The sequence below is a fragment of the Caretta caretta genome, chromosome 25, assembly GCF_965140235.1.
Source record: "Caretta caretta isolate rCarCar2 chromosome 25, rCarCar1.hap1, whole genome shotgun sequence".
In the NCBI taxonomy this organism is placed as follows: Eukaryota; Metazoa; Chordata; order Testudines; family Cheloniidae; genus Caretta; species Caretta caretta.
This window is the reverse complement of record NC_134230.1, coordinates 16,139,641-16,166,284: the sequence shown is the minus strand read 5'-3', so window position 1 is coordinate 16,166,284 and position 26,644 is coordinate 16,139,641. Positions and strand designations below refer to the sequence as shown.

Genomic DNA, 26,644 nt, shown 5'->3' with positions numbered 1-26,644 from the left:
CCCCCCGAGCTCGCGACGTTTGCTTGCTGCCCCTTGGCTTCGGCGCCGGGTACCCTGGGAGAGCTCGCACAAGGCCAGCGTGAGAGCAGGAAGGACAACAGCAGCTTCCCCATTCCTCGCTCGGCGCCCGCTAAATGGCTAAGCTTGCCAGAGGGCTGGTGAGTGGGCAGCAGCTCACGTGCGTCTGTGTCCCAGCGTGTCAGCGTGCGTGTGTCTCCGCACGCGCGTGTGCACGCTAGCCCACGCCTCACAGAGCACGGGCGCCTTTCAGGATGCGGGCGCCAGCCGCCCCATCTCACGGCGGGTGTGCCTTCCGGAGTCTCTCTCGGGGTGCGATCGTGGCTCAGGGCAGCAGCGGGCAGGGGTGCCCACCGCTCTGACTGTGCAGGGGTGCCTCCGCGTGGGCGTGCACATGGCTCGGGGTGCCAGCGGGCACCCTGGAGGGAGACGGCGCGTGGGCTGCCGTTGTGGAGTGCGAGCGCGTGCCCGGGGACAAGGAGGTAACAGCCACTCCCCAGGCTCCTGGCACTTCACTGAGCAAGGGTACTCTGAGGACGTGAGGAACCAGCCCTGCCCTATGCCTTGGGGCAGCGGGAAGGGGCCAGGATTTAACTAGATTGAGGGGAAGTTTCGTTATCTGCCACAGCAGGATTAACAGCCATGCTCGCAACACCCTCCCCCACGGAGTGGCACCAGTACATAGTGAAATGGGGTAACGCAACCACCCTCCTTTGTAAAGCACCTTGAGATCTGCTGCTGAGAAGCTCCAGATAAGCTCTAGAGAGGGGTATTCGAGAGAGCCAGGCAGTAACACCAGCAGCTGCAGAAAGCCCCCTGGTAGTGGGGCCAAGGCAGAAGCCAAGTACCCCTCCCTCCAGCCTGTACAACCTCGACGGACGCCCTTGTGTCTGACCCCCCGGGGGCTGATCCAGGGACCTAAAAGCACAAGCTTCAGCTTGAGCTCAAGAACAAACCCTCCTCGGTGGGCCTGTAACAGACTCACGCACTCTGTGGATGGGACACTGTCACCTACTCATCAGCAAACTGCGCAAGGTCTCACCCACCTGAGATTTCAGGAGGGACGGGGCTAGTCTGGGTCTGAGCAGGGGGCTTCCTCTTCTCACCAGTTAGTGGATGCAAGACCGTCCCACCTGGAGTCACCCAGGTGGTCAGTCATTTAACCCTTAGGACCAGAGCTGGTGGGGAAATTCACTGGTTTTCCCCTGCAAAAAAATACTTCCACAAAACTCAGATATCCTGGTTTCTTTTCTGTCTGTCTCCACGTTTCAAGGCCAAAAACATTCAAGGAAAACAGGCTTTTTTCACAAAATCTCTGCTCCGTCAAAATACCCTTTCCTGTTTTAAAACCCTTTCAGTGGAAAAATCCCAAACTTGCTTGACTTAGGACCCAACGGTTTCAAACTGCTCTGCAGACATCAATGAGTTAAACCTCACAACAGTCCTGCGGGGAAAGGTTATCATTCCCATGTGACAGAGGGGGAAACCGAGGCATGGATCAGGCTCCGAGGCAGGAGTCCTATGCTTCAATCACTTCCCCACTCTCTCCTCACCACAACCCAGGGGTCCTGGCTCCCAGACTCCTTTGCACTAACCACCAGACTTTTCTCCCTCTCCAAGCCAGAAGAGAACCAAGGAGTCCTGACTCCCAGCCCTCCTTCGCTCCCCACCTCCCAGAGCTGGGCCAAAGCACCCAATGTCCTGTCCTCGACTCCTGTGCCTTAAACACCTTCCCTACTGCCCTCAGCAGGGCAACAGTTTCTGGTCCTCCCCAGTCTGATTGCACTTTGGGCCTCCCTTTTCCTCTTCCCAATGTCCTTCCCGAGCCAGCCAACCAGCTCCCCCCACCAGCTCTGCCAAGACCCTGCGCAGGCCCCACTCGGCAGAGATAATGGGCCAAGGGTTCCTTTAAACCAGAGCCAAGCCGATTTCCCACTAAATAAATAAAGAAGAGACAAGCCCCAATGGGAGACAAAAGGCTCCGCGGCTCTTTGAAGCCTCATGAATCTTGCGTCGTGGGCGATTCCCAGGCGATGCTGAATAAATCATGGCAATCAGGAAAAGCCAAGGAGATGCTGCCAACGGGGCCAGCCAATCTCAGCCGGGCCAAGGCTCTCTGGTTGCTACGGTGACAGCCAATAGCATCCCAGCAGCCGGAATATAAAGGCAAAGAGGCTTTCAATTTCTTTTCCTGGGCTCTCGACCATGCCATCAAATATAGATGCAAGCGTGCTTGTTAATTCCAGCTCCATCCTGGGTTTCTGGGCCCAGCTCAAGACATCAACAGTCTGTGGTGAAATAAAAAGCGAGGGTCGGCGTTGTGAAAAGCAGAAGGCTGGTGCCGATCAGCCAGCGTCTTCCCTTGCAACGGGACAAGCTCCCCAAAACCTTCAGGGACTGGGGCAGTTTTTATCAAAGTCTTTACTCAGGTTGCAAGCTCTTCAAGGCAGTGTCTCTCACTGCGCATACGTACAGCTCCCAGCACAATGGCCTTCTGATGCCTGACAGACTCTGGGCGCATCCGTAATGCACATAATAGAAGGATGTGAACATATAAAACTCCACCAGCTACTAGATGCATGGGGCTATTAGTAGATCTAGAGCCCAGTTTAACTCTTTGGGGCAGAGACTGTGTCTTTGTTCTGTATTTATACAGGACCAAGCGCAGAGGCCCCGTGCTGATGCCTCACTTTACACACACAAGCTTCAGAGCAGGATCTAGCCAAGTGGTCATCAGGTTGACATAAAGCAGATGGGTCTGAGTAAAAACCACTTCAGCCTATTTCCTAGTTCCACCTATAATACCTGCCTATTACATAGCGCTTTCAGTCATTAGATCTCACAGCACCTTACAAAGGAGGGTGGTATCATTAGCATCACCTTAGAGATGGGGAAACTGAGGCACAGAGAGGGGAAGTGATTCACCAGTGGCAACACTGAGACTAAAACTAAGGTCTCCTGACTGTCAGGCTGTACCCTCTAGACCTCCAGCTAATGGGGTTTGATTGCCAGATGCAGACAGGGCTGCAAGCGGGTTGCTAAGAAACCCAATCAGGAAATCATAAAGACGTTTACATTAAAGGAAAATTGGGGAGGTTGAGGACATTTCCCCTCCTTGACACAGGGACCCTTTGTCTGAGTGATGTGCTCAGAGCACCCGTGGGCATTAGAAACCAACAACAAATAATAGAAAGCAGTGGAATTTCCACCACAGAGTAAATCCAATCCCCGTCTCTGACTGCACCCGGGCAAGTGGCAGAGGATCCCCGTGGGACAGCCCTCTGTAATATCACAGCATCACAATGGGTTTGTTTGCCTCCGAGGAAGGATTTAATAGGAAAGCAATAGCACCCCCTGCCCCCACCCACACCTTGCACGCACCCTTTGCCCATGGCACACAAAGCCCTCTCCAGCCAGCCTTTCCATCAGCTGCTTTAATCAGCATTTGTCTTTCTGCTCCAGCGGGCAAATGAATTATTTAGGTGCCCCAGGTTCCCGGCTGTGATGGGGAATGGGGTGTGGCTGCTGGCAGTATTTCCCCAGCCTCGGCTCCTCCATCCCCCACAAACTCCATCCCTGGGAATGCTACTATGCCTGGGGGAGGAATTCCTATAGGACACCCTCTAATCCCCACTCTCTCCCACAGTCTGGTATCTCCTTCCCCACCCCTCCTCCACTTTTCCTCTTGTGCTCTGTCTTTTTCTCCTTCCACCTTTCATTCCCTTCCTTGCTCCTTGTTCCCCTGACTTTCTGCATGCCCTCACTCCTGTTTCCAATTATCCAGCCCTTCATCAGATCAAATGAGTTGACCCCCCCCCCGGCATCTGTTTAAACAGCTCTCATCTCCAGATCACATATTGTTCATCGAACATCTAAGCCCAGCTCCCTTGCTGGCGTGAATGGTCATTGCTTCCCTGAAATCAATGCAGACATGACAATTTACCCCTGCTGACCACCTGACCTCTTGGGCCCAATTCCTCATAGCCCCAACCTGGCCCAGCCATTTACACCAATCAAAAAGAGCATAACACACAATCAGATCAGACCTACATCCATTCTGCACTGGTGCTCGTGAGCACACAAGGAGACCTGTGCCTATCAGCTCCTTGCTCCCACAACTCCTTCAACTGGCAGATGCCTACGCCCCAGAGAGAGAAGCAGCTCAAAGAATGAGAAACATCGACTCTAGAGTTGGTGTAGATTGTTTCCCTTAAACCGAATGCTTTTAAAAATCATTCCCTCATTAACCTTCATACCAACCCCAGCCCAGCCGCAAAGGGGCAATGCTCACACAGATGGAGAATGCAAATTAACCCTGGCTGCTGGGCACATGCTCCATTCCCAGAGGTAGAAGGTAGAAGCCAGGGTCAGAGTCCAGCTGGGGCATGCTCAGGTTCTAATGAAATAGGAGCTGCATTGGAGTTTCCTGGGGCTGAGGTGGGTGTTGAGATATTTACCAGGGATCCTGAGGACCTCCCAAGCTTTGAGGGCATTTTCCGATCTTTCCTTTGCTGTGCTTGCCTTTCGCGCAGCCGGGGAGATGGCCCAGCGCACGCTGACGTCAATGTGGAAACTTGCGGTTGACATCAATAGAAGTGGGATTGACTCTTCTTTTGCGGGGGCGTAGGCAACTTGGTTTTAAATCGGGGCTAGCGGAGGGACCGAGTTACAAATGAATATCACTTGAATGAATCGTTTTGTTCCGTGGCAAAATTTGCCCACTTCAAATCAAGTGAGATGGATGAGCTTCTGTTCCGCACTCAGCATTTCCTTTGTGCATGAATGCAGTCCCAGAAGAATGCACTCCCTAAGGCCCATGCAGACTGAGGGCTGGGTTTTCCATAGCGGGCATCACCCCGCTGGGGTTCTGTGTTCGGACTTCCTGGGCTTCTCTGAACATCTGGCCCTTCGTGGAGCCATACACTTGTAGGGACCGACATGACCATCTAGTCCAACCTCCGACGCCAGATGGGCCAGAGTACCCCACCCACCAATTTCTGGGTCGACCCCACAGCGTCTGTTGGATCTGCAGCACCTCTTTTAGGAAGATGTCCACTTGCGATTGAAGGACTTGAAGTGATGGAGACGCCACAAGACCACTAGGTCAGTTGTTACCGGAGTTAAAAACGAGTCCCTTATTCCTAATCTGAACTTGTCTAACTTCTGCTTCTGACCATTAGATGCTTGTTCCTGCTAGATAAAGAGCCCGGTACTAGGGAAATCTCTTCACCATGCAGGGACTTGTAAACCATGATCAGGTAGGTCACAGTCGTAACGCTCCTTTGGATAAAGCAGATAGAAAGCGTTTTTCACGCCAAGGCATTCTAACCACGTCAGGGAAGAAATATATTGACTCCTTTTTAATTAGCTTCGATTCCCATCCTAGCATCTTTCTGTCCTTGGCCTCAGATGCTACCGATGGCAGAAGCAGGGCTCCTCCAGTCACAGCCGAACATCTTATTCACTTTATTTTGCAACATCAGTTTCTTTAATGAAAACAATCCAAAGTATTCACTCCCCCACCCTCTCACTAGACACGCACAGATTGTAAGGCCAGAAGGAAGTATTAATCTGACCTTGTTGCATAGCAGAGGCCGGGATGAATAATGAAATATCCGCAAGATAAAGAGGGAAAATGAAAACCTGTCCGGTTTTCTTAAACCATTACATTCAATTTGGTGCCACAAATTTCACTTTTCCCCCCTACTTTTAAATATTTGAAGAGTCATTATCTTTGGCCCCCTTGTTATTCACCTCTCTGAAGGCTCTTGTTCCCAAAGGAAGGCTGGCCTAATGAGTAGGATACTGGACGGGTAACTAAGAAGATCTAGGTTCTATTCCTTGGCCTGCCTGTTACCTTGGGCAAATCACAGCTGCCTTGCACCTCAGTTTCCCCATCAGTAAAATAAGGGTAATATTTCTTCCTGACCTCGCAGGGTAGAGAAGAACTGTACCTCGGGAAGAGGCATTTTGCCTGGGTCACTGTCTCTCTTCCTACCCATTGTCTGTCACACCTATTGAGCTCATCGGCTCTTTGGGGCAGGCCCAGCCCCTCCCTGGGTGCTGGTGTGGCACCGAGCCCCGCAGCTGGAGCTCCGAGCTACAATGCAGATAACAATCATCTGCAGTTTGCTGGCATGCACACCCCCACTTTACCTTGCTGTGCTCCAGGCCGAGTCCAAGCACTGTGTCATGTTATTCACGCCGTGCTGTAACCGCTTGGCGACTCTGTAGCGCTTCCCAGCCGTAGATCTCCAAGCGCTTTACAAAGGCAAGTCAATGTCACATCCCCATTCTACGGAGGGGAAAACCGAGGCATGAACAAGTTCTCTCCACTGGGGGCGGAAAAGGCATAACGTGCTTGATGTACAGCCAACAGCCCCATCAGCCTCCTCTTAGGTCTCCCCGTCTGCAATGGGCGTTTTGGTCTGGGGGAACCTGAGCGAGTCATAGATTTTTATGGCCAGAAGAGACCATTGGAGCACCAGTCACCCCTTTATTGAGCCCAGTAACGTATGTCTGGCTAGAGCAGGTGTCCCAGACAGGCACCTTTCCAGAGAAGCTCTAACATTCGCTTCAGCAACGCAGGGCTCTTCTCTGGACCGGAAAGTGCGTTCTGAGCGTCGGAGCTCACTTCTTCTCAATGCAGCCGGCACGCACGTGCGCGCTCTCTCGCTCACTCAGACACACACAGTGACAGGCTGAGCCGCGGGACAAACAATCTGAGGCCTGTGTTATTTTAAGGTTCTCATCATTATAAATTAATGTCATGTTCTCCCACGAGGGGGATTTAATTCTTAGCAGCTAGGTAATTCTTCACACCTTCCAAAGGCAAATCAACACAGCACAAACCCAGAGGAACGAGTGACCCTATGCTCGTTATTAGATCCCCGGCCCCAACCTGAGTCTTTCTGCTCCGGTGCCATATCTGGGCGCCAGTTGTTGTCCCCATTTTATAGCTTGGGGAAACTGAGGTAGTACTGGACTTGCTCAAGGCCACTCAGAGTCAGTGGAAGAGCCAGGATTAGAACTCAGAGCTCCTGTGCTCACAGCACCAGCTGCTCTGAATGTTCCCCCCACCTTTTTGGATCCCTCCCCATGGGCAGCCACCATCTTTCTGACTACAGGCTGGAAGCCAAGGGCGGGAGAAAGGCCTTGGGGTGAGTCATTCAAGCTATAATAAAAAATACTGGATAGTAGAAGCAGTAGAAGTCTAACCCCCCCCCCACCCAACCCCATGCACAGGGGTAACTGCGGGGTTTATGCTGCCGTATGGAGACTCCCATTAGACAGTAGCACAGGCCAATAGATAGCAGCAGCACTTGGCTGGGACTCAGGAGACCTGGGTTCTAGTCCCAACTCTGCCACTGACCTGCTGTGGGACTTTGGAAAAGTTGTTCCCCCGTGTGTACCTCAGTTTCTCCCACCCACCCCACTCTTTCCTATTTAGATTGGAAGCTCTTTGGGGCAGGGTCTCTCTCACTGTGTGTATGTGCAGCACCTTGCACAATAGAGTCCTGATCTCACTTGGGACACTCAGATTCAGATGCCCATAGTAACTCCTTGTGCCCAGCCCCCATGTAGGGTTCAGCACCATGGACAGAACTTAGGGTCTCTTCTGGCCTAGCCACATCTCTGGAAGAGGCCAGTGGCTGACATTAAAGTGACATAGCTGGAGGTAGAGAGTGGCCCTGTGGACACGCACACACAATTAGTAGATAATTAGCACATGCAGACTGACCAAGCAAGATTGAGAACATGCAACAGGGAGCAATGTGGGGCTCATTATTTCACTATAAGGCGGGTGGCACTTTGTGTAGAGGACTGATGTGCACCTGGCCCAAGTTGCTAATAGTCAAGGGCCTGTGGCAAGGCCAGTGGAATCTAGCGACCAGAGCAGAAGACTGGGAATCAGGACTCCTGGGTTCTATTCCCAGCTCTGGGAAGGGGAGGGTGGTGTAATATTCAGGACATCTGGGTTCTGGTCCCAGCTCTGCCATTGACTCACTGTGTGGCTATGAGCAATGTCTTTTCCCTGCTCCAGGCCTCAGTTTACTGATCTGAGGTTCTCTGACGGTATCTCTGTACTGATCTGTACAGGTTCTCAGGGAAGCGACGGTGCTTCATTATCTGACATTGGCCAAGCCTTTGACGTAGAGGTCATGAGCCAGGCACCCGGCGGCGCAGATCACCCCCCGAGGATCTGGCTCAGTACCATTATACACTCCAGAGTGTTTTGATAGTTTTGGGAAAATATCAGCCAGGAAATCAATTAAGAGGCACGGCTCCTGCCCCCTGCAAAGCCCTTATGTAACTTGGCGGCAAGCTCCCAATGCGGCTCCCGGCTCTCACTGCCAATCTAAGCCACTATCCCAGTCACTAGCCCTCATCAGGCATCAGCTGCTGGCCTCTGTCCCAGCAGAACCCCAAGACTTTGCCAGCAGGGGGAAGAAACTCCACTCTCCCCCAGCCTTACGGCTGATCAATGCACACAAAAAAAGCCTTTGATTTCCAGGGCCAGATCCCCATCTGGTGCAGCACCGTAACTCCACTGAACTCATTAAAGGTGACGATTTACACACGCTGAGGACCTGGCCCCTGTTCTAAGTCTGGCACAAACCTGCCCCTCTGAAGTGTCTCATTGCACCCAGCAACACAGAAAGGGATGGAGCTTTAGCCCGCTGCACAGCAAGGTCTAGCCGAGGGCACCCCCTCTCGTGACAGCCCTCTCGACAGTGACCGGTGGAGCTAGGCCATCTGGACCTGCCAAGATGGCAGAGACCCATGTGGCATCTCCACGGGCGAAGAGGAATTTCATTCGCCCTTTGCCCCCTGGGACTATCAGTGCTCCCCATACACTCTGGTTCCCTTCCCCAGACCTGGAGAAGAGCTCTGGGAAGCTCGAAAGCATCTCCCTTCCTGCAACAGAAGCTGGTCCCCCCCCAACCTTGTCTCTGTTTCAGCCTGGGACCAACGCTGCAAACGCTCCTGTGTTCATTTCCAGGAAGTCTAATTCCCTGCAGCCCTGCAAGAACCCAAGCGACGGTATCCATGGATACTCCTGATGAGGGGGAAAATCTACTGGTCCTGACATTCGGGAGCCTTCCTCTTCGCCGTGGAGATCTGTTGGGGACACAACACGTCACCTCGGCCTGCGGCTCTCATGAGGCAACGGCCAATTTTAGTCGATGCAGCGCAAGGAGGGGACGCGGGGGAGACGGGGAAAACAATAGCATTGTGTTGATTGGCTCCTCCATGTGCTAGAATTAAAATCACTGCTAGGGACTAGATCTATTCTGCACCATCCCCAGGCTCAGGAGTCTTCGCTACCAGCCCAGATGTTGCGGGGAGATTCCTAGGGTGGAAAGTCAAACCAGCTTCCCCTTGCTTAGCCAGGAGCTGGCTTTGTACCCAGAGGGGGCTAGAGGTAGGTGGGAGAGAGCCGGGCATTCATGGGCGGGGGTAGGGGGGTGCGAGGTGCTTCTGCTGTCACCTGTTCCTTCTAGGGCATAGGTCAGCAAGGGGGAAGTAGGCGACTGGGTGTAAAGCATCTGCCTCCATCTCCTGTTGCTACAACCTTGGCCAATAACAGGAGCTTCTTCCCTAACACTCCTGGCCTTGTGTCCCAGCCGCCCCACCCCTAGGGGAGCTGGTTCAGTTCCTGCAGGGTTCACCCTGCTATGGGACGTTTGATCCCCAGGAGCACGGGGTCAGAGGGGAGCTGTGCAAGAATGGGACGGGCGCCCCCCCTCCACAGGGGGGCTCCCAGGGGAGGTTTATTCTCCATCGGGACCAAGCCAGTGGAAAGAGGAGTTTGTGACAGTGAACAGAGGGTGAATAATGAATGAGCAATCAGCCTGCTATCGCCCCCCCCGGCTGCGAAAGGCAGTGGCTTGGCCACTCCGCGTCCAGCAGCTGCTGTCACACAGATGCCTTTGGGAATGGGGTGCAGAGAGCTGGGTGGGGGGAGCACGAAAGGGAGAGGGAAACACACAGCGAGGTTACAAAGGGGTGTTGCGGGAGGGGGCTGCATCTGCTGTTGCCTGGCTTCAAATTAGTGCAGGTCAAAACTCAGACTCAGACCCCACTCTCACCCCCAGGGGCGCCCTCCAGCTCAGGAAGGCCAGCAAGGGGGGGCTGCGTGGGTGGGGACAGAGGCGCCGGGGGCTGCCAGTCACACGCAGCAACTGCAGAGAGCAGAGGACAGCCCCGCTGGAAGAAAAGCAAGCACGTCCATCACAACAGACACCTCCTCTGCACGGCAGCCCCCTCCCCGGCAGGTCCCAGGGGGCATTAAACAAACACCATGTTGTTACCAGCTTCCACTAATTGAAACCGGAGTCAAGGCTGGTTCCAGGCGAAGGGGGACCCAGCTGGGGGAGCGAGGGCGGGGGGGAGAAACCCAATAACCAGCAGCACAAACAGCCCCAAGGGAGGGTTTGCCAGAGAGCTAGCCCCACCCGCCTCTGAACATATCCCAGGCTGTACTGCAGGGACGATTACAAACCGGAGGCAGCTCAATGCATCCACTCCCCCACACCAATAAAGCCAACGCAAGCCTCTCAGGAAGCAAGGGGGCGTCAAGTGGGCACAGAGGGGAACAGAGAACCCCACACCAACCAGGCCTGGTGGTCCGGGTTCTCTCCAGCAGCCTCTGTGCACAGCCCAGTCTCCAAGGCACAACTGATGGGCTCATAAGAAAAGATGGAGAAAGCCGGAATGAAATAACGAGGCCACATCTCACAGAGCGAGATCCTGCACAGATGGCCCGGCTGCAGCACCTCCCCGCCTGGGCATGGCCCGACAACCCGCCACGATCCCGGGGATCCGTATTCATTTCTTATCTGTTTTTGCTCTGAAATAAACAAAGTGTCCCGGGCTCAGGACCTGCCTTGGGATTTTTATACTTCCACAAATCACCAGGAACCAGGATAGATCCTTCCTCTTGGCACACACCCCTGGGCAGATTTGCGTCTGCCAGCCCCTGCTCTGGGGGCCGGGAGACCTAGTGGGAATGATTAAAGGGAGGAGAGATAGGAGACGAAGTAGGAAAGTGAAGGGAGGCAGCAGGCCAGATCCTGATCTCAGGGACACTTGGGTGAATCTGGAGTCGCTCCACTTAACTCAATGGATTTAGGGCTAGATCCTGATCTCAGTGGCACCCAGAGTCACTCCCCTGACTTCAGGATGTGGCCCTCATGCCCAGTGAGGCTGGTGCAAATTCAGAGCCAGTCCCCTGACAACTCTGATGAAGCTACTCCAGATTTGCACTGGCATCCCCGAGATCAGGATCCAGCCCCCAAGAGGAGATTCAAATTCTGCTTTCTGTTACCCCCACACAATCCCCCAGAAGTCCACAGGAATGGAAGGCAGAACTGGCCCCAGTATGGGTTGTATGCACAAGAGAGCAGAGGTGCTAGAAATGGAAAGACCTAGGTGATTTAGGATCTCCATTGGAGGCCTCCCCTCTCACTGCCTCAGTTTCCCCTCCCAGCCTTTATCTATCTGGTCTCTTAATTGCAAACTCCCTGTGACAGGGACTGTCTCCCACTGGGGCCATGCAGGGCCCGGCACAGTGGAGCCTCTAAGCAATAATACAGCATGTTTCACAGCGCCCCGTCCAGCCTGGATTTAATGGCCACCCAGGGGAGACTCTTCCACTGTCTCCAAGATCTCACTGCCAGGATAAGAGTCCAAGCCCCCCTGTCGACACTCCCATGCTGCCCGAGTTCTGTCAGATCTCCCCTTCGCCGTCCCTGCCCCTCCCTCCTGCCAGCACCTGCAGGCGCAGCGATGGGATGCGGTGGGCACCTGGGAGGCAGCAAAGCTCGATTCCCAGGGAACTAGGACGGGTCCCAGACCATTTCAGGGCAGAGCAACATACCACCTGCAGACACAACAGCAGGGCTGGCCTTTGATTAGGGCGCTGGGACGACCCCGGCCAGGCTATTGCGTTTCTGCCTGTTTTCAAGCCTCCCCTGACTAAGGTCTCCAGGCCCCTGGCTTCGGGTGGAGCTCCTCGCAGCAAACACGGGGTGGGGACAGGCTGTGAACTGAAGAACAGCGGAGATGTGGAGTGGGTACAACCCCAGAGCGGAGAGGGGCAAGAGACAACAGTGGCCAGGCAGCAGAGGGGAAAATAACGGGGGGGAAGAGGACTGGCTGTCTCCTATGCCCTGGGATCCCACCTCCTAACCACACCTGCCCCAGCCCCAGTAAGTGTCACCCAGAATTAGAGGGTCCATTAGCACAGGAGCATCAATTCACCCTGAAAAGGGAGGCAGAGCCCTCCGCCTGCATGGCCACGCTACGGTCAGGTGACCTGATTTTACAGGGACAGTCCCAATATTTGGGATTTTTCTTATATAGGCTCCTAACACCCCCCACTCTCTGTCCCAATTTTTCACACTTGCTGTCTGGTCAGGTCACTGCGGAGAGAGCCGGCCACAAGAATACAATGCAAGAAGCTGTTTAAAATCATCTGCCACTGTCCCTCAATCCTGACCTGCAGCCCCCCCTGCTATCTCAGTCCTGGGTTCCCCCCAGCCCCCAACCCCCAGCTCTTCTGGTGCCCCTCAATCCTGACTCACAGCCCCCCTGCTACTCCAAACCCAGGGCCTCCCCTGCCATTCCCAACACCCAGCTCCGCTGAAGATCCTCAGTCCTGCCCTGCACTCCCCTCGGCAGCTCCAGCCCCGGGTCCCCCCCGCAGCAAGACATCAGTGCCTTGGAAAAGCTATTTCGCAATGAAATTCAGGCCGGTCTCTACAGGGCTGTCAGACACTCAGCATTCCCAAACGAAGCCAGACACCAAGCCCCGGTTTAACGTTCTGCCCCTCCCAATTATGCCCCAGGAGTACAGAACTCAGCAGTACAATTCGAGACGCCAGCCCCTGCCCCCCTCCTATGAAAACACCCTCCGGATCCAGGAGAGACGTACAAGGCCCAACCGTCAGGCCTCCGAATTTCAAAGCAATGCTGCCAGCAGGCTTCTAGGGGCGCTGCACGGCCAGGGGGGCTGTTTGATGTGTCATCGCAAAAGACGGAGGCCCAGACTGCTCGCGGTCACTAAGATATCCCCTGGCATTTTCCCCACGAGACAGGAACCCCAGCGTCCTAACTAGATGCCAGCATGGGGCGATGGGGGGGTTATGTGCTCCCTGAAATTCCCTGCATCGAAGAGACGTGTTGGGCCATGTGTCTAGTGCAGCACAGCTGCTGAGCTCCACCCCAGAGACAGCTGCAGCTCAGGGAGTGCGCGCAGGGGCGGTCTGGGATGCTGCTGGATGAAAGGCAATATGATATCAGGCCAAATTCCTTCCTGGTGTAACTCCACTGGAGTCGGTGGAGTTACACCCAGGATGGAGCTGGCCCATCATTGTGACTGATGGCTAGGCTGTGAGGGTAAGAGGATGATCAGCCAGAACAACAGACCCTGCATCGATCCAGCTCCACCCCGCACCCACCACCGGGTCACCTCCCCGTCCCCCAGCACAACAGAGGTTCCAGGGCCCTGCCTGGCTGGGCAACAGACACCCCCCCCTCCCCAACATCCCTGCAATCCCCCTGCCATGGAATCGGCGAGCTGCCAGGAACCCAGCAGCAGCCCGCCATGCCCACTGGCTCCCAGCCGCACTGTAACCCTTTGTGGGAAGCCCAGCCACCCAGAGTCCATAGCTGCGTAGAGGAATCCGAGGTACAGAGCCCTCCGTGCAGAGATGGGGATGGAGAATCAGCCCAGTGCATCACCGTATAGACACAGCGGCATGGAGAGGTGGGCAAAAAAAGACAAACAGAGCCGCTGTCGTGGATCTCTCGGTCTCTCTCCGGGTAGAACCTGCCCTACCAAGCAGCACGCGCAAAGCCCTGGCTGCTTGGCCCGCAGCTAGCCCTGCTCGGTCTGTTATGCAATTAATGCCTCTAGAAAATGCACACACACCTTGCCATTGTGCCGAAGCCATCGGCAGCCAGGCAGGGCCAAGGCTCTGCCTCCCACTGCAGGGAGCTTTGTTTCCGTTCTCCAACTCAAAGGGTCCCCATTCTGGGCTCCCCACTGAACCTGCTAGATCTGATTTGTCATCACAGCTCCACATCGGACTCAACCCGAGCCAGGACACACATTCTGCGGCCACACATTCTGCATCCCCCCAGTCCAGGCACCTCCCTGCACCATGGGGCTAGACATGGAGGAGATGATGATGTCGACCGTGCCCCAATCTCCCTCCAAATAAAACAGCGCGTGGATCAAAAGCCCCACCGCGATCGCTCCATGCGGAGACCACAGTCCCCAAACATGCCCCCCACCCTCTATGTCTCCTGCACCAACCCCCCCAAGATCCCCTGCAGCTTCAGGGAGGCTGCTGCTGACCCTGCTTAATATGCAACTCAGGATGGCAGCCGGAATATATAGCTACCGGGGGGGGGGGAGGGGGGAAGAGGGGGAATATCATTCCTTTTCTCCCCCGACCCTCGTCAGCTGGCTTTGCCAGTCGATTGCACCTGAAATATCCATCGCCTTTTGCTTTACCTCGTCTCCAAAGAAGGTCGAATGCAGAAAGGACAGGAACCAAAGCAGTCCCATGTAGCCCGCATCCTGCAGCTGTATCTGTCTCTCTCTGTCTCCTCCTAAAGGGCTGGGTCCTTGGCGTGGAATTTTTTACAAGTGTGTGGGGCTCCCAGCCCTAGGTGGCAGCAGATCCCATTTGGCTCCAGCTATTAGATCTAATGCAACAGCAATGAAAGAGGAAAATTCAAGGGTGCAAGGCAAGCTGCAAAGGAGCGTGAGCCTTGGAAAAATATGGGGGTGGGGTAGGAGCAGGGTGATGAATACACAAGACCTGAAGAGACAGCCAGGGAGACGCCGACAGTGCCAGAAGCATCAGGGGGACGGCAGGTCGCATCTGAAACCATCAGATGAAAATACACAAATCTCCTCTTATACTAAGCGAGGCCAGTGATCAACTGTTCTCCACAGGCCCCGGCTGCAGGCCGAGAAGAAATCTGCTAAGTTTGCGGCAAGGGAGATTTAGGTTGGATATTAGGAAAAACTTTCTGACTATGACGCTAGTTACACTCCGGAAAAGGCTGCCACGGGAGTTTTTGAGAACACGCTGGAGTGGACAGCCACTGCTCGGGGACGGTCTAGGTTTACTTCATACCGCTTCAGCGCAGGGGTTTGGACCTCTTGAGGCCTCATCCAGCCCGATGTTCCTATTATTCTATTCCATAAACGGACAAAAAAATGTTTCCAGAACCCCCCCGAGATTGTTAGAACCAAGAGAACTTTAACAATCAAATCTGTTGCTTTACTATTTATTTCAGTTTAAGTAACAATTCAAAAGCTGCCGAGCCATGGCTGGAGGTGCCGTGACACACCATTCACGCCACCGTGCTGTCTCAGCTGCATTACTACAATCGCTTCAACGGGAGCTCAGCTGGCCACTTGCAGAAACTCCTTCCTGACCCTTATTATCCGAGAAGCAAACCCTCCACCGTTTCCAAACCCCATCCCCATCAGACACTTGTCTTCTCGGATTCTCCATTAGGTAGGGTGACCAGACGTCCCGTTTTTCAGCCCTCCTGCAGGTGTCCCAACTTTTTCTTAAAAATGGGCAAATTGTCCCATATTTTCTGTCTCCCCCATTTCTTTTTAACAGGGGCTCTGTTCACTTGATGTTAATTTGAACGTTTGTACTGTATAGTTCTGACTGATTGCTGTTGAACTTGCTCGAATAAGAGTAATTTAACCAGGGGGTCCCGTATTCAGCAGAGGGAAATATGGTCACCCTGCCTTTAGGCCCTGATCTTGTAATCCTTCAGCATCTGCAGGATCAAGCTCTTACTATTGAATTTCACCCTCCGCGGGGGGAGGGGGGCGCAGAGCCTGGCCCCATTGAAGTCAGTGGGGGCTTTCTATGTCTATTTCTAGTCAGTTTCACTTCCTGGTTCTCAGGCCCTCATACTGAGGACAAGTAACAGCCCTTAGTTATCTGGCATCTTCGATCCCTAGATCTTAAAGCCCCTTCGCAAGGAGGGGTTAAATTTCACTGTCCTCATTTTACAGATGGGGGAAACTGAGGTGCGGGAAAGGTGAGCCAGTGAGTGAGAGGCAGAGCCAAAAAATAGAACACAGGAGTCCTGACCCCAATGCCACTCCCTTCTCATCTCCAGACCGCATGCCCTTCCCAGAGCTGGGAGTACAACCCAGGAGTCCTAGTCCAGCCCTTCCACTACCTCAGCCTATCAGGGTGATTTCCTCCCTTTATACCCTCCTGTTGGGCAGCGAGACTGCTTCTCTTTCGCCCCTTGTCCCAGCCTTTACAAAGCCGGGGCATAAAGGGGAACAGGGGTTTTGTAAGCTGCAAAATCAACACCTGGACCTTGCAGGATCCTACAGGATGTGTGTCAGAAGGGGATATTCCTGATCCTCAGCTACACTTGTGCCCTGGAGCATAGAAATCGGACCTAAGACTTCAGAGCAGTTCTCGGCAAAGACCCCCACCCCTGCCCTAACGGTGGCACAGAACAGGGTCTAAGTTTAAAATCAGGCCACTCTCCCCGTGCTTACACCTCTCGTGTGCCAGAAGTACAGAGGTGAATTGAAGGACCTTGCAGCCTCCCTGCCTGTGCAATCACATCCTGCTCCCTTCCCCTCCTGAGGGCTCCTGGTCAGTTCTGTTCTAACCTCTTGCCCAGTCCTGGCTGCTCCAAACCAGCCCGAGCCATGAACACGCCTGCACCTTGCATGCTACTCCACCCCCCCGCTATTTACAGCAAAACAAAGCAGCAGCGGGAGAGGTCCCTGGGCATTTCCTGGTGTCCTCAGTTCCTGGGAGGAGAAGGGTTGAGAATGGTGCCGCAGGAAAGGACCATGCAACTCCAGGAGATTTCACTGAACAAACTCTAACGACCTTGATGCAAACTCCCAGGTAAAGGGGAAGCTGGGTTGGATCCTCCTCCTTAGTTTTCCCACTTCTGCCCTGCCCTGCCCTGCCCCTGGACAGTAACTAACTGGCCACGTCCCCAACAGGTGTAAACCGGGGTCGCTCCCATTGCCTTCCAAATTAGGCTAATGTACCCCCAGGGAGGATCTGGCCTGTTATTTTGTGAAAGAGGAAGGCAGCACTGCTGTCTCTCACGGCATCGCACACTTTTCTTGAAGCCCCAGCACTTTGGTCCACATGATTAAGTGGAAAAGAGACGACTGAGGGAGGATAGGCTAGAGGTCTATAAAATCTTGACTGGTGAAGACAGTGAATCAGGAAGTGCTATTTACCCCTTCTCATAACACAGGAACCAGGGGTCACCCAATGAAATGAATAGGCAGCAGGTTTAAAACAAACGAAAGGAAGTATTTCCGTCACACAGCGTGCAGTCAACCTGTGGAACTCCTTGCCAGGGGTTGTTGTGAAGGCCAAACTTATACCGGGATTCTAAAAAGAACTAGATACGTTCATGGAGGATAGGCCCATCAATGGCTATTAGCCAGGATGGGCAGGGATCGTGTCCCTAGCCTCTCTTTGCCAGAAGCTGGGAATGAGCGACAGGGGATGGATCACTGGATGATTCCCTGTTCTGTTCATTCCCTCTGGGGCACCTGGCACTGGCCACTGTCAGAAGACAGGACCCTGGCTAGATGGACCCTTGGTCTGAGCCTGTATGACTGTGTCAGGCCCTTCCGGTTGCAGAGAAGAGCATGAAAATCTGACTGGCGGGGAGGCTAAAGGCTGAGAAACCAGGAGACAGGGAAAAGAGCCCACGTGTTATTTTAAATCTCCTGATTTCTAAACCAGTCTCAGGATTTTGAGGGTCTGGATCATTATTTTTGGTTGGGGTTAGCGAGAGAGGAAGGGATCTGATTAGGGGTCAATCCAACAGTCACCATTTTCTAAAAAGTGAGTCTGGGCACCCCACTCAAGACCCCAGAAAGGGCTTGATTTCCAGAGGGAGAGAGCTAGACGCTTCCTGGAAGGAAAAAAAAAATGACACCTCTTTGAAGGTGTCTCATGAGGGCTGGGCCCCCCCAAAACGGAGGCACCCAACTAGCGAGCACTTTGGAAAAGTTCAGACACAGGCTGCAGGGGGAGGCCAGAAGGGGCTCAGCTGAGAATCCAGCACCGCTCTTGCCTCTCCTCTCTCTTCCCCTTGAGCAGCGAGGCAGGGCTGGCCGTAATCTGCCCCCTTCTCTGCAGCTCGTCTCCATGTCAGGGCATTTTACCCACGATCTGGGAGGTTTCCTCTCTCTGCCCCCCCCAGCCCCAGCCCCAGCCCCAGCCTGGCCGATTAGCGCAGTTCATGGAGGGTTCCAAGAGCAGCTCCAGCCAGACCCCAAGGGGCTCAATAGCGTTGAACGGAGGCGTGTGCCCTGCCTGGACTCCGTAGCCGCCGGCTCCGGCCACATTAATCTCCTTTGCCTCCGAGCGGCCGGGGCTGGGCGCGCTGGCCACCGACTGCACACGCTTTCTTCAGCCCCTGCTCCTCGCTCCTGGCACCCACTGCCCCCCCCCCGCCGCCCCTCCCCCGGCTATTCCAGTCCTGGGCTTTCCCGTACACAGCTCTGCCAACGCCCTGAACTGCAGCCCCCCTGTTAGTCCTGCTCTGGGATCCCCACCCTCAGCTCTGCTGCTGCCCCACAGTCCAAACCCACCCCATTGCCCCTCACTCCTCAAGTACAAAGTATTCCATGCCTGGGCCACTCCTGCGCAGAGACTGATGATGACTTTGACTAATTGGCTCCCTAGTTAAAGCCCCTCCTCCCCCTCCCAAGGATCAGCTGTCAGCTTTCCACGGGGGTAGCCTTCTCCTCCCACCGTCCGCCCATTTCTCTTTGTCTGATTTCAACTGTCTTAATAACTAAGATGACAATTTGAAGTCCCAGCTGAGATCAGGGCCCCATTGTGTCAGGCGCTGCACAGATGGAATGAAACCATTCCTGCCCCAAAGAGCTCCCGGTCTAAATATACAAAGGGGCAGGAGAGGAAACTGGGGCACAGGGAAGGGCAGGGACTTGCCTACAGTCAGCCAGCAGGCCAGTGGCAGGAATAGAACCCAGGTCTCCTAGCTCCCAGGCCACAGGACCAGCAATAGCCATTCTCCCACTAGCCAGGCCTGGTACAATCTCAGCCAATCAAGATGGCCAGCATGAGGCTTACCAGAGCAGCTCAGCGGGTGAGGGCCAGGCCTTGCACTGTGCCAAGTTTAGAGAGTGATGGAGCCATAGCTCTGAATACAGGGAAAGGCCCCTGGGGCTCTGATCAGGACCACGAGGCATGAAAACCTGACAAACTGATGCAGAGATGCAAGAAGAACAGCAGCTTCCCCTCCCATCACTGACCGGGGGTGGGGGGCAGGTGGAAGCTCCACCAGGGTCCCTGCTTTGATGGGCCAGCAGAAATCATTGTCACGTGACAGCCTCCAACGAGCCTGTTAAAGAACCCACCGGGGAACAGGCAGGTTGGTCTGCAGGAAGGGCCCAGAGACGCGGGAGGAGGAGAGCTCTCCTCCAAAGCTGCAAGGGGCAAGGTCACCCCGGTGCCCCCAGAACCATTCCTTGGAACCTCGCCGTAGCAAGGGAGCAAGGAATGGGAAACAGGCCTCCTGGGTGCTGCGTCCTCCTCGGGCAATTAGGACTAGTGGCTCAGAACAGGGGGCTGGAAGTCAGGACCCCTGGGTTCTCTTGCCAGCTCTGGGAGGGGCATTGGGTCTAGGGGCTAGAATAGACGGGGCTGGGATCCAGGACTCCCTATCAATGACAAGCTGGGTAAATGAGTGCCATTTCTCCTCTCTGTGCCTCAGGTTACTCCTCCGGGAGGGAAGAGAAGTTGGAGCCCTGCAGATGCCACGTGAGACAGGCTTTGAGGCAGAAAAGCAAATCATTCAGAGTCTTCCCTCTGTCGGGTCTCAGGGAGGTAGGAACATGCAGCCCCCATCTATCCGCACTAGGGTTTGCGAGTGAGTTTCCAGCACCTCGCCATCGGTGGTATCGACAGATCAAACAACGTAGCACCAGAGACAATACCTGATCTTCATTCACTGCCTGGAAGAGATCATCTAGCCAAAGGCCGGTGCAGCCTCCGTGCCATGGTCAGGTCTGTGCCCACTGCAGCTTCTCTGCCAGGCCCACGTCTGTCCCAGGACTGACGTGGGTCAGGCAAGCAGAGGCTCTGTCTCTCGGCTCCACAGGATCGGTGCTATAGACCCAGCCTTGGCACTGTCTCTAAGAGGAGCCCCTTCAATGCGCCAGACCCCCTAGGGCGTCTCACTCTGCCTCCCAGGGAAGCCAGGCAGCTGGACCTCTGGGCCTTGGTTCACACCGTGAGCTCCATTCAGCGAGTCCCCTGAGGGAGACTTTCCTGTCTGCAGGGATTAACACACCTCGCCCAGCGTTTACAGTGACACCCACACGGCGCTGGGAGAGTCCGGTTCCTCCATTAACTGGAACCCAGCCTAGGAAGTTCTTTGGGTAGGCTAGAGAACTGAAGGGTAAAGCAGAGCCCATTCTGGTTAGCCCAGAGCCCAGGATGCTGTAGGGAACCCCTTGGTTCAGGCTCTGTCTGTCTTTCTGTCTGACCTCCTTTGAGAGAGCCCTGACTCCTTCCAGCAGCCAACTCTTACCTCCACACCTCACCCTCTCCAGTCCTTTGATCTCGAGCTGGTGGAATTGTTCATCTGCCCTGAGGAGCGACGGGAAGTCCATATCCCTCGGGGTTGTTGGTTGCTAGGTTCCAATGTCCTGGCGACTGGATTCACCACTGTCTTCTCAGATGCTCCATTTATTGGAGACTAAGGCCCAGACAGCCAGGCAACACCCATACCTAAGTCTCTTTGCCTGCCCCGAAAGCAAACAGTCCTTTTCCATCCCCACTGGGTAACAATGCAGCACATGGGGAAACTGAGGCACAAACAGGACTCAAAACCATTACAAAATATTCCCACTTTGGGTCACTCTCCCCCTAGGGAAGCAGGCAGACTGCTCCCACCATCCCTGCTCAGAGGCCCAGCCCACGTTCTGCCAGCTCCTTCATCCCGGCTAATGCTGAGCAGCTCTGAGCTGCTCCTTCTGAGCCTCAAAGACCTGATCCTTCCAGCCGGAGCAGCTCGTTACCTGGCTGTCTGTGGCAGTGAAGTCCTCTCTGGTAGAATCATAGAATATCAGGGTTGGAAGGGACCTCAGGAGATCACCTAGTCGAACCCCCTGCTCAAAGCAGGACCAATCCCCAATTTTTGCCTGATCCTTAAATAGCCCCCTCAAGGATTGATCTCACAACCCTGGGTTTAGGAGGCCAATGATCAAACCACTGAGCTCTCCCTCCCGCAAGGGCATGCACCCAGACAGGGTACATGTCCTAAATGTACTATCCGAGCCTAGGAGCTGGGCCCCATCGTGCTGCACTGATACAGTGAGACTGGCCCTGCCTCACAGAGCTGGCAATCTAAACACACCAGATAGACAAAGGGTGGGACGGGAAACTGAGGCACAGAGTAGGGAAGTGACTTGCCCAAGGTCACCCAGCAGGTCAGTGACAGTGCCAGGTCCCCCAGTGACCACGCCCGCGCCTTAATCATTCGCCTGGCCTTCCTCTCGAACACCCTTTCCATCCATGAGACAGTATTTCTAAGACTCCGACTGGGCTGATCTCTAATGTCATCCAGAGGGTTCTGGCCCATTTCTCCCCTCCCCGTGCTCCCTAAAGGCCACGTACCGTGTATACTCCTCTGCACGACCCACCTACATCTCTCCTCCTCCGCCCACAGGCTGCCATGGGGTTGGACACCGTCGCGAGCCCGTGGAGCGGCACCAGCAGGCACACCCCCCGGCCTGCGTGGGGCTGGCTTGGCCGGGGTCTTCACGCTGCGGCTGGGTGCCATGGCGGTTGGAGCCAGGACCCTGTGGCGGGACGAGGTGGGAGACTTGGCCCTGCAACGCCAGCGCGGAGAGCTGCCACCGCACCTGCTTCGACGCCGCCTTCCCCATCTCGCCCTGCAGCCTGTTTGCCCTGCTGCTGGTGGTGATCTTCAGCCATGCTCTGGCCAGCTCCTGGCACTTCCGCCCACACGGCGAGGCCAAGGGCAGCTGGCTGCAGCCCAAGCCCCGGGGTAAGCAGCAGCGGCTCTGGCTGCTCTTGGGAAGTCTCTTGGCCAAGGCTGTCCTAGAAGGCATCTTCCTGGTGACATTCCACATGCTTTACAGCCACTTCCCCGCGCTAGTGCAATGCCCTCCCTCTGCCTGCCCGCCAGCCGTGACCTGTGCCATTCTGAATGCCAGGGAGAAGGACATCTTTAACCACTTCATGGCCGGCTCCTCCTGGGCTTGTCTCCTGTTCAGCCTGCTGGGGATGCAGCACGCCGCCGTTCAGATCTTCCAGGAGGCTTCTGGAAAAGCTCCGCGAAAAAGCACAGCCAGGAAACCATGCGTGTAACTGGCCAGGTATCACGGTGACTCCTCTGGGTCACCAGCAAGGGTTGAGCCCATGACTTTCAGTGCTAACAAGGAGGAGCCACTATTGCTTGAGCTAAAGGAGTAACTCCTCCAGCTGATAGCACCACTAGGCTATTATCCAGCCGCTAGCAGGGGACAAAGGCACACTCTGTGTGAGGGTGAGTTGCATAATCACCCCAGAGGGAGAATGAGGATGGTGGTGGAGGGGATGTATATAGGAGTAAGGGTCACGGGTTTTGTTATTGCACCATCGATCTCACACAAGAGTGACAATTTAAGCGACTCCGAAATGATCCCCAACAGAAGATCAGACCCTTACGTAACAAAGGATGGCAGCTCTTTGGGACAAGGACTGTTTCTTTGTGCTGTTTATACAGCACCTAGCACGATGGGGCCTGGCGCCATATCGAGGGCCCCTGGGTGCTACCATGATACAGCTAATAGGGTGACATTTAGATGGGGGAATTTAAGCCAGATAACTGGAAACATATGCTAAAGGGCAGAGCTGATTGTGTGAAATAAGCTCCCAAAGGGAACTGAGAAAGGGCTCGTGGTTAAAGACATTTAGAGTTGGAGCAGAGAAAGCTCTGTTTATCTACTCACATGGCCCACATCAGCAGGCCTCCATTAGCGTTTATGCTCACCACCCCTCTACAGCGCATGGAAATATTAGCCTCATCTTAGAGAATGGAGGTGCAGGGTAAGTGCAATGATTTGACCAAGATCACCCAAGAAGCCTGTAGCAGAGCCAAGAAGGCCCAGGCCCACGCCTACCCCAAACCGCCTTCCTCCCTGGAGAGCCACCCTGCACTGGCAGGAGCTGGATGTGGATGGCTTCTCCGGCTGCTACATTTAAAAGCCAGGTGTGTTCGAAAGTGCGTTGAGAAAAGACAATAGAGAAGAGCCAAATGAACCCTAAAAAGCTGCTAGGGAATTTCAAGTTGTGCATCCAAATTCTAGCTGAGAGTCATGCATCTGATTTAGACTCTTCATCTCAGGAAGGGCTAAAAGCTCTGACCCCAGCAGCCAAACCCACACTGCTGCTTCAGAGGAAGGATTTTGCAATGCAAATCCTCTCTGATCACTGGTCAAAGAGAAAGAGGCAGTAAGCAAATTTCACATGATCTCCAGAAATATTGACCAAATGGGAATAATCTCACAGCGACATCTGCTGGCCAAAAAACATTACCCGGCTGCAAGCCAGCCTGGCCTGCAAATATCCTTCTGGCTCTCAGGCGGGGTAGCCTGGAGGTCATGCGGTTTTACAACAGCCTGGGCAAACATCAGTCTTCCAGACAGTTTCTGGAGCCATGGTAACGGCCACGTACGCTCATGCCTCCCAGAGGCAATGCACCGGCGTGATCTATAGAGCGTAAAACACCTGGCCACACAGTTCTGCTGGATGAAGCAGAAAATGGTGTTAAGAGTAGCGGGCAAACACACCGGGCACAGGGAACTGCTCTTCCCCTTCGGGGATCCCACTGCCCCACGCGCCAGCCACTTTGCTGTGCCATCCCCGGGGTCTCGTTATCATGCAGGATGGCGCAGTACAACTTCTTTGGCGCTGATGCTCCTCGTGGGTTAAGAGAGCTGCGTTCTTTACTCAGACCATTGCTGGGGTACCTGGAAAACAAACGGGTGCAACGGATGCAAGAGCTACATCTTAGCAGTGAATGCCTGTCCCTGGCCATTCACATGGAGATTAGGTTTGGTGCACAAAGGACATTCCGACACCAGGCAACGCAGTTCTCTCCTTTCCAAAGCCATCCAAGTCCTGGGTTATTATTTAAGCTCCTGGACAGGCAGTCATTCAGGGACAAGGGGAGGGTGCAAAGCCCCTTTTTGAAGCTAGGCTACTCCAAAGAGAACAAAGCCGGTAGAGCATGAAAAGGCTTTTCAGAACCAGCCACAAAGATCCCCTTTTGAACCCCGCTGCTAACTGACCTGACGCCCCCATCGTACGTTCCACCAGATGCTAGCGCCAACAAAGAGCAAGTAAATGCAGGGCAGCCATGATGTATTCACCACGGGCGCTGGGCCGGGCAAGAAGGCTGCAGCAGTTGTTTTGGTGGGGGAGGTAAATCTAGCATTGGTGAAAGGTCCTAGATTGGTAGATCGAGGCCAAGCCGGAAACAGATACAGCACAGAGAACAGTGATATGAGCTTCCCACTAACACACCTGTCTGTATCTTGTCATATTTAACTGTAGACTCCTTGGGGCATGGGCCAGCTTTTTGTCCTATGTCTGTACCGCACCTGGCACAATAGGGTCCTGCTCCAGGAGTAAGGCTCCTAGGGGGTACAGTAATACAAATTTCAGAGGAACAGCCGTGTTAGTCTGTATTCGCAAAAAGAAAAGGAGTACTTGTGGCACCTTAGAGACTAACCAATTTATTTGAGCATGAGCTTTCGTGAGCTACAGCTCACTTCATCAGATGTTTACCGTGGAAACTGCAGCAGACTTTATATACACACAGAGAATATGAAACAATACCTCCTCCCACCCCACTGTCCTGCTGGTAATAGCTTATCTAAAGTGATCAACAGGTGGGCCATTTCCAGCACAAATCCAGGTTTTCTCACCCTCCACCCCCCACACAAATTCACTCTCCTGCTGGTGCTAGCCCATCCAAAGTGACAACTCTTTGCATAATCAAGTCGGGCTATTTCCTGCATAGATCAAGGTTTTCTCACATCCCCCCCACCCCCATACACACACAAACTCACTCTCCTGCTGGTAATAGCTCATCTAAACTGACCACTCTCCAAGTTTAAATCCAAGTTAAACCAGAACATCTGGGGGGGGGGGGGGTAGGAAAAAACAAGAGGAAACAGGCTGAGAAAACCTGGATTTGTGCTGGAAATGGCCCACCTGTTGATCACTTTAGATAAGCTATTACCAGCAGGACAGTGGGGTGGGAGGAGGTATTGTTTCATATTCTCTGTGTGTATATAAAGTCTGCTGCAGTTTCCACGGTAAACATCTGATGAAGTGAGCTGTAGCTCACGAAAGCTCATGCTCAAATAAATTGGTTAGTCTCTAAGGTGCCACAAGTACTCCTTTTCTTTTAGTAATACAAATAAATCTCTTGGCCTGGCTGTAGAAAGACCATCTTTTTGAGGGTGTCCAAGTCCCCCGACTTCTCTGCTGAAACTACAATGATGGTGATATTGTGGACGCATGTCCAATAGGAAATGGAATGAGACCCACCTGTATTTTTCACACGGGCCATCAAACAGCCATCAGAGTAGTTACCATTCTGGTTCTGGTTGACCTGAGCCGAATTTGCTATGTTCATTACCAAGCCCCTGCATGGGGAACCGAATGGACAGCAATTGATGCGAGACCACTGTGTAGCATCTTTCAGCCCCAAATGCTCCAGGCTAGTTTACAAATCAACCTACCACTGGAGTGCAGGGATCTTTGGGGAGAAACATGGCAGCCGTTAAACGTGGCTGGGAAAGTGGCATTACCAGCCTCAGTTATAGGGCTTATAGAACAGTCAGAAAGCTTCATCCTAGGCACACTAGAGTTAGAGGAGTTATTCTCCCTACCGCCCAGGATTCAACCCAACCGCCTCTAGCTGTAGTGTGCGAGAGGTATCCAAGCCTGACCTCACTTAGCTTGCAAGATTATAAAAGCACAGGCCAAAGGGAGACCTCAGTAGTTTGAAGAAGAAAAGGAGCCAGGTTGCTCCAACCCCTGTGTTTTAAAACATGTTTTCCATGAGGCATAATTAGAGGAAGCTCCCAAAACTCTGCATTTTAGTCTGAGGGAATGGAGGGACACCAGAACTACCCAGTGGCTTGCAGAACAAGGAAAAGGGCTACCGTTTGTTTGGGTCATTGACTGATGTTTCATACACCTGCTGCCACACGCAGAGGGGAATCTGTTGAACCCACTTGGGATTAGACCCTAGAACAAACAGCCATGGCAAACCACGTGGACTTCTGTTTGACCTTAATATTACTAGATAAGAGAAGGAAAAACTGATGAGACTAGAGCTGTGTCAGGAGGACTGAAGACTGGAGAACCAGGGTCTGAATACACAAGCCCTTTTATAACCATGCTTCTGCCATCGGGAACCTTTAGTAAAATCCTGTTTCCATGGAGTATCAATTACTTTTCAGATTGTGCTACAGAAAGCAATGCAGCTGTAGGGAAGCATGCTTAGGACATGGTACTTT

General features: G+C 53.9%; 1 protein-coding gene and 1 pseudogene across 2 annotated transcripts in view; one reads left to right on the top strand and one right to left on the bottom strand.

Moving 5' to 3' along the window:
• Nucleotides 1-14,701, bottom strand: part of APC2 (APC regulator of Wnt signaling pathway 2) — a 46,951-nt gene extending 32,250 nt beyond the window's left edge. The window contains exon 1 of one of the 2 annotated variants that reach the window (XM_048831371.2): nt 14,546-14,701. In XM_048831371.2, the coding sequence (XP_048687328.2) occupies nt 14,546-14,599 (54 nt within the window). In that variant the 5' untranslated portion in view covers nt 14,600-14,701. Of the gene's footprint in view, nt 1-6,174; nt 6,314-14,545 lie in introns of those variants that run through there. The other variant, XM_048831372.2, reaches the window with a different exon arrangement.
• A 6,982-nt stretch (nt 14,702-21,683) lies between these two features.
• Nucleotides 21,684-23,873, top strand: LOC125627127 (gap junction beta-5 protein-like; annotated as a pseudogene).
• The last annotated feature ends 2,771 nt before the right edge of the window (nt 23,874-26,644 follow it).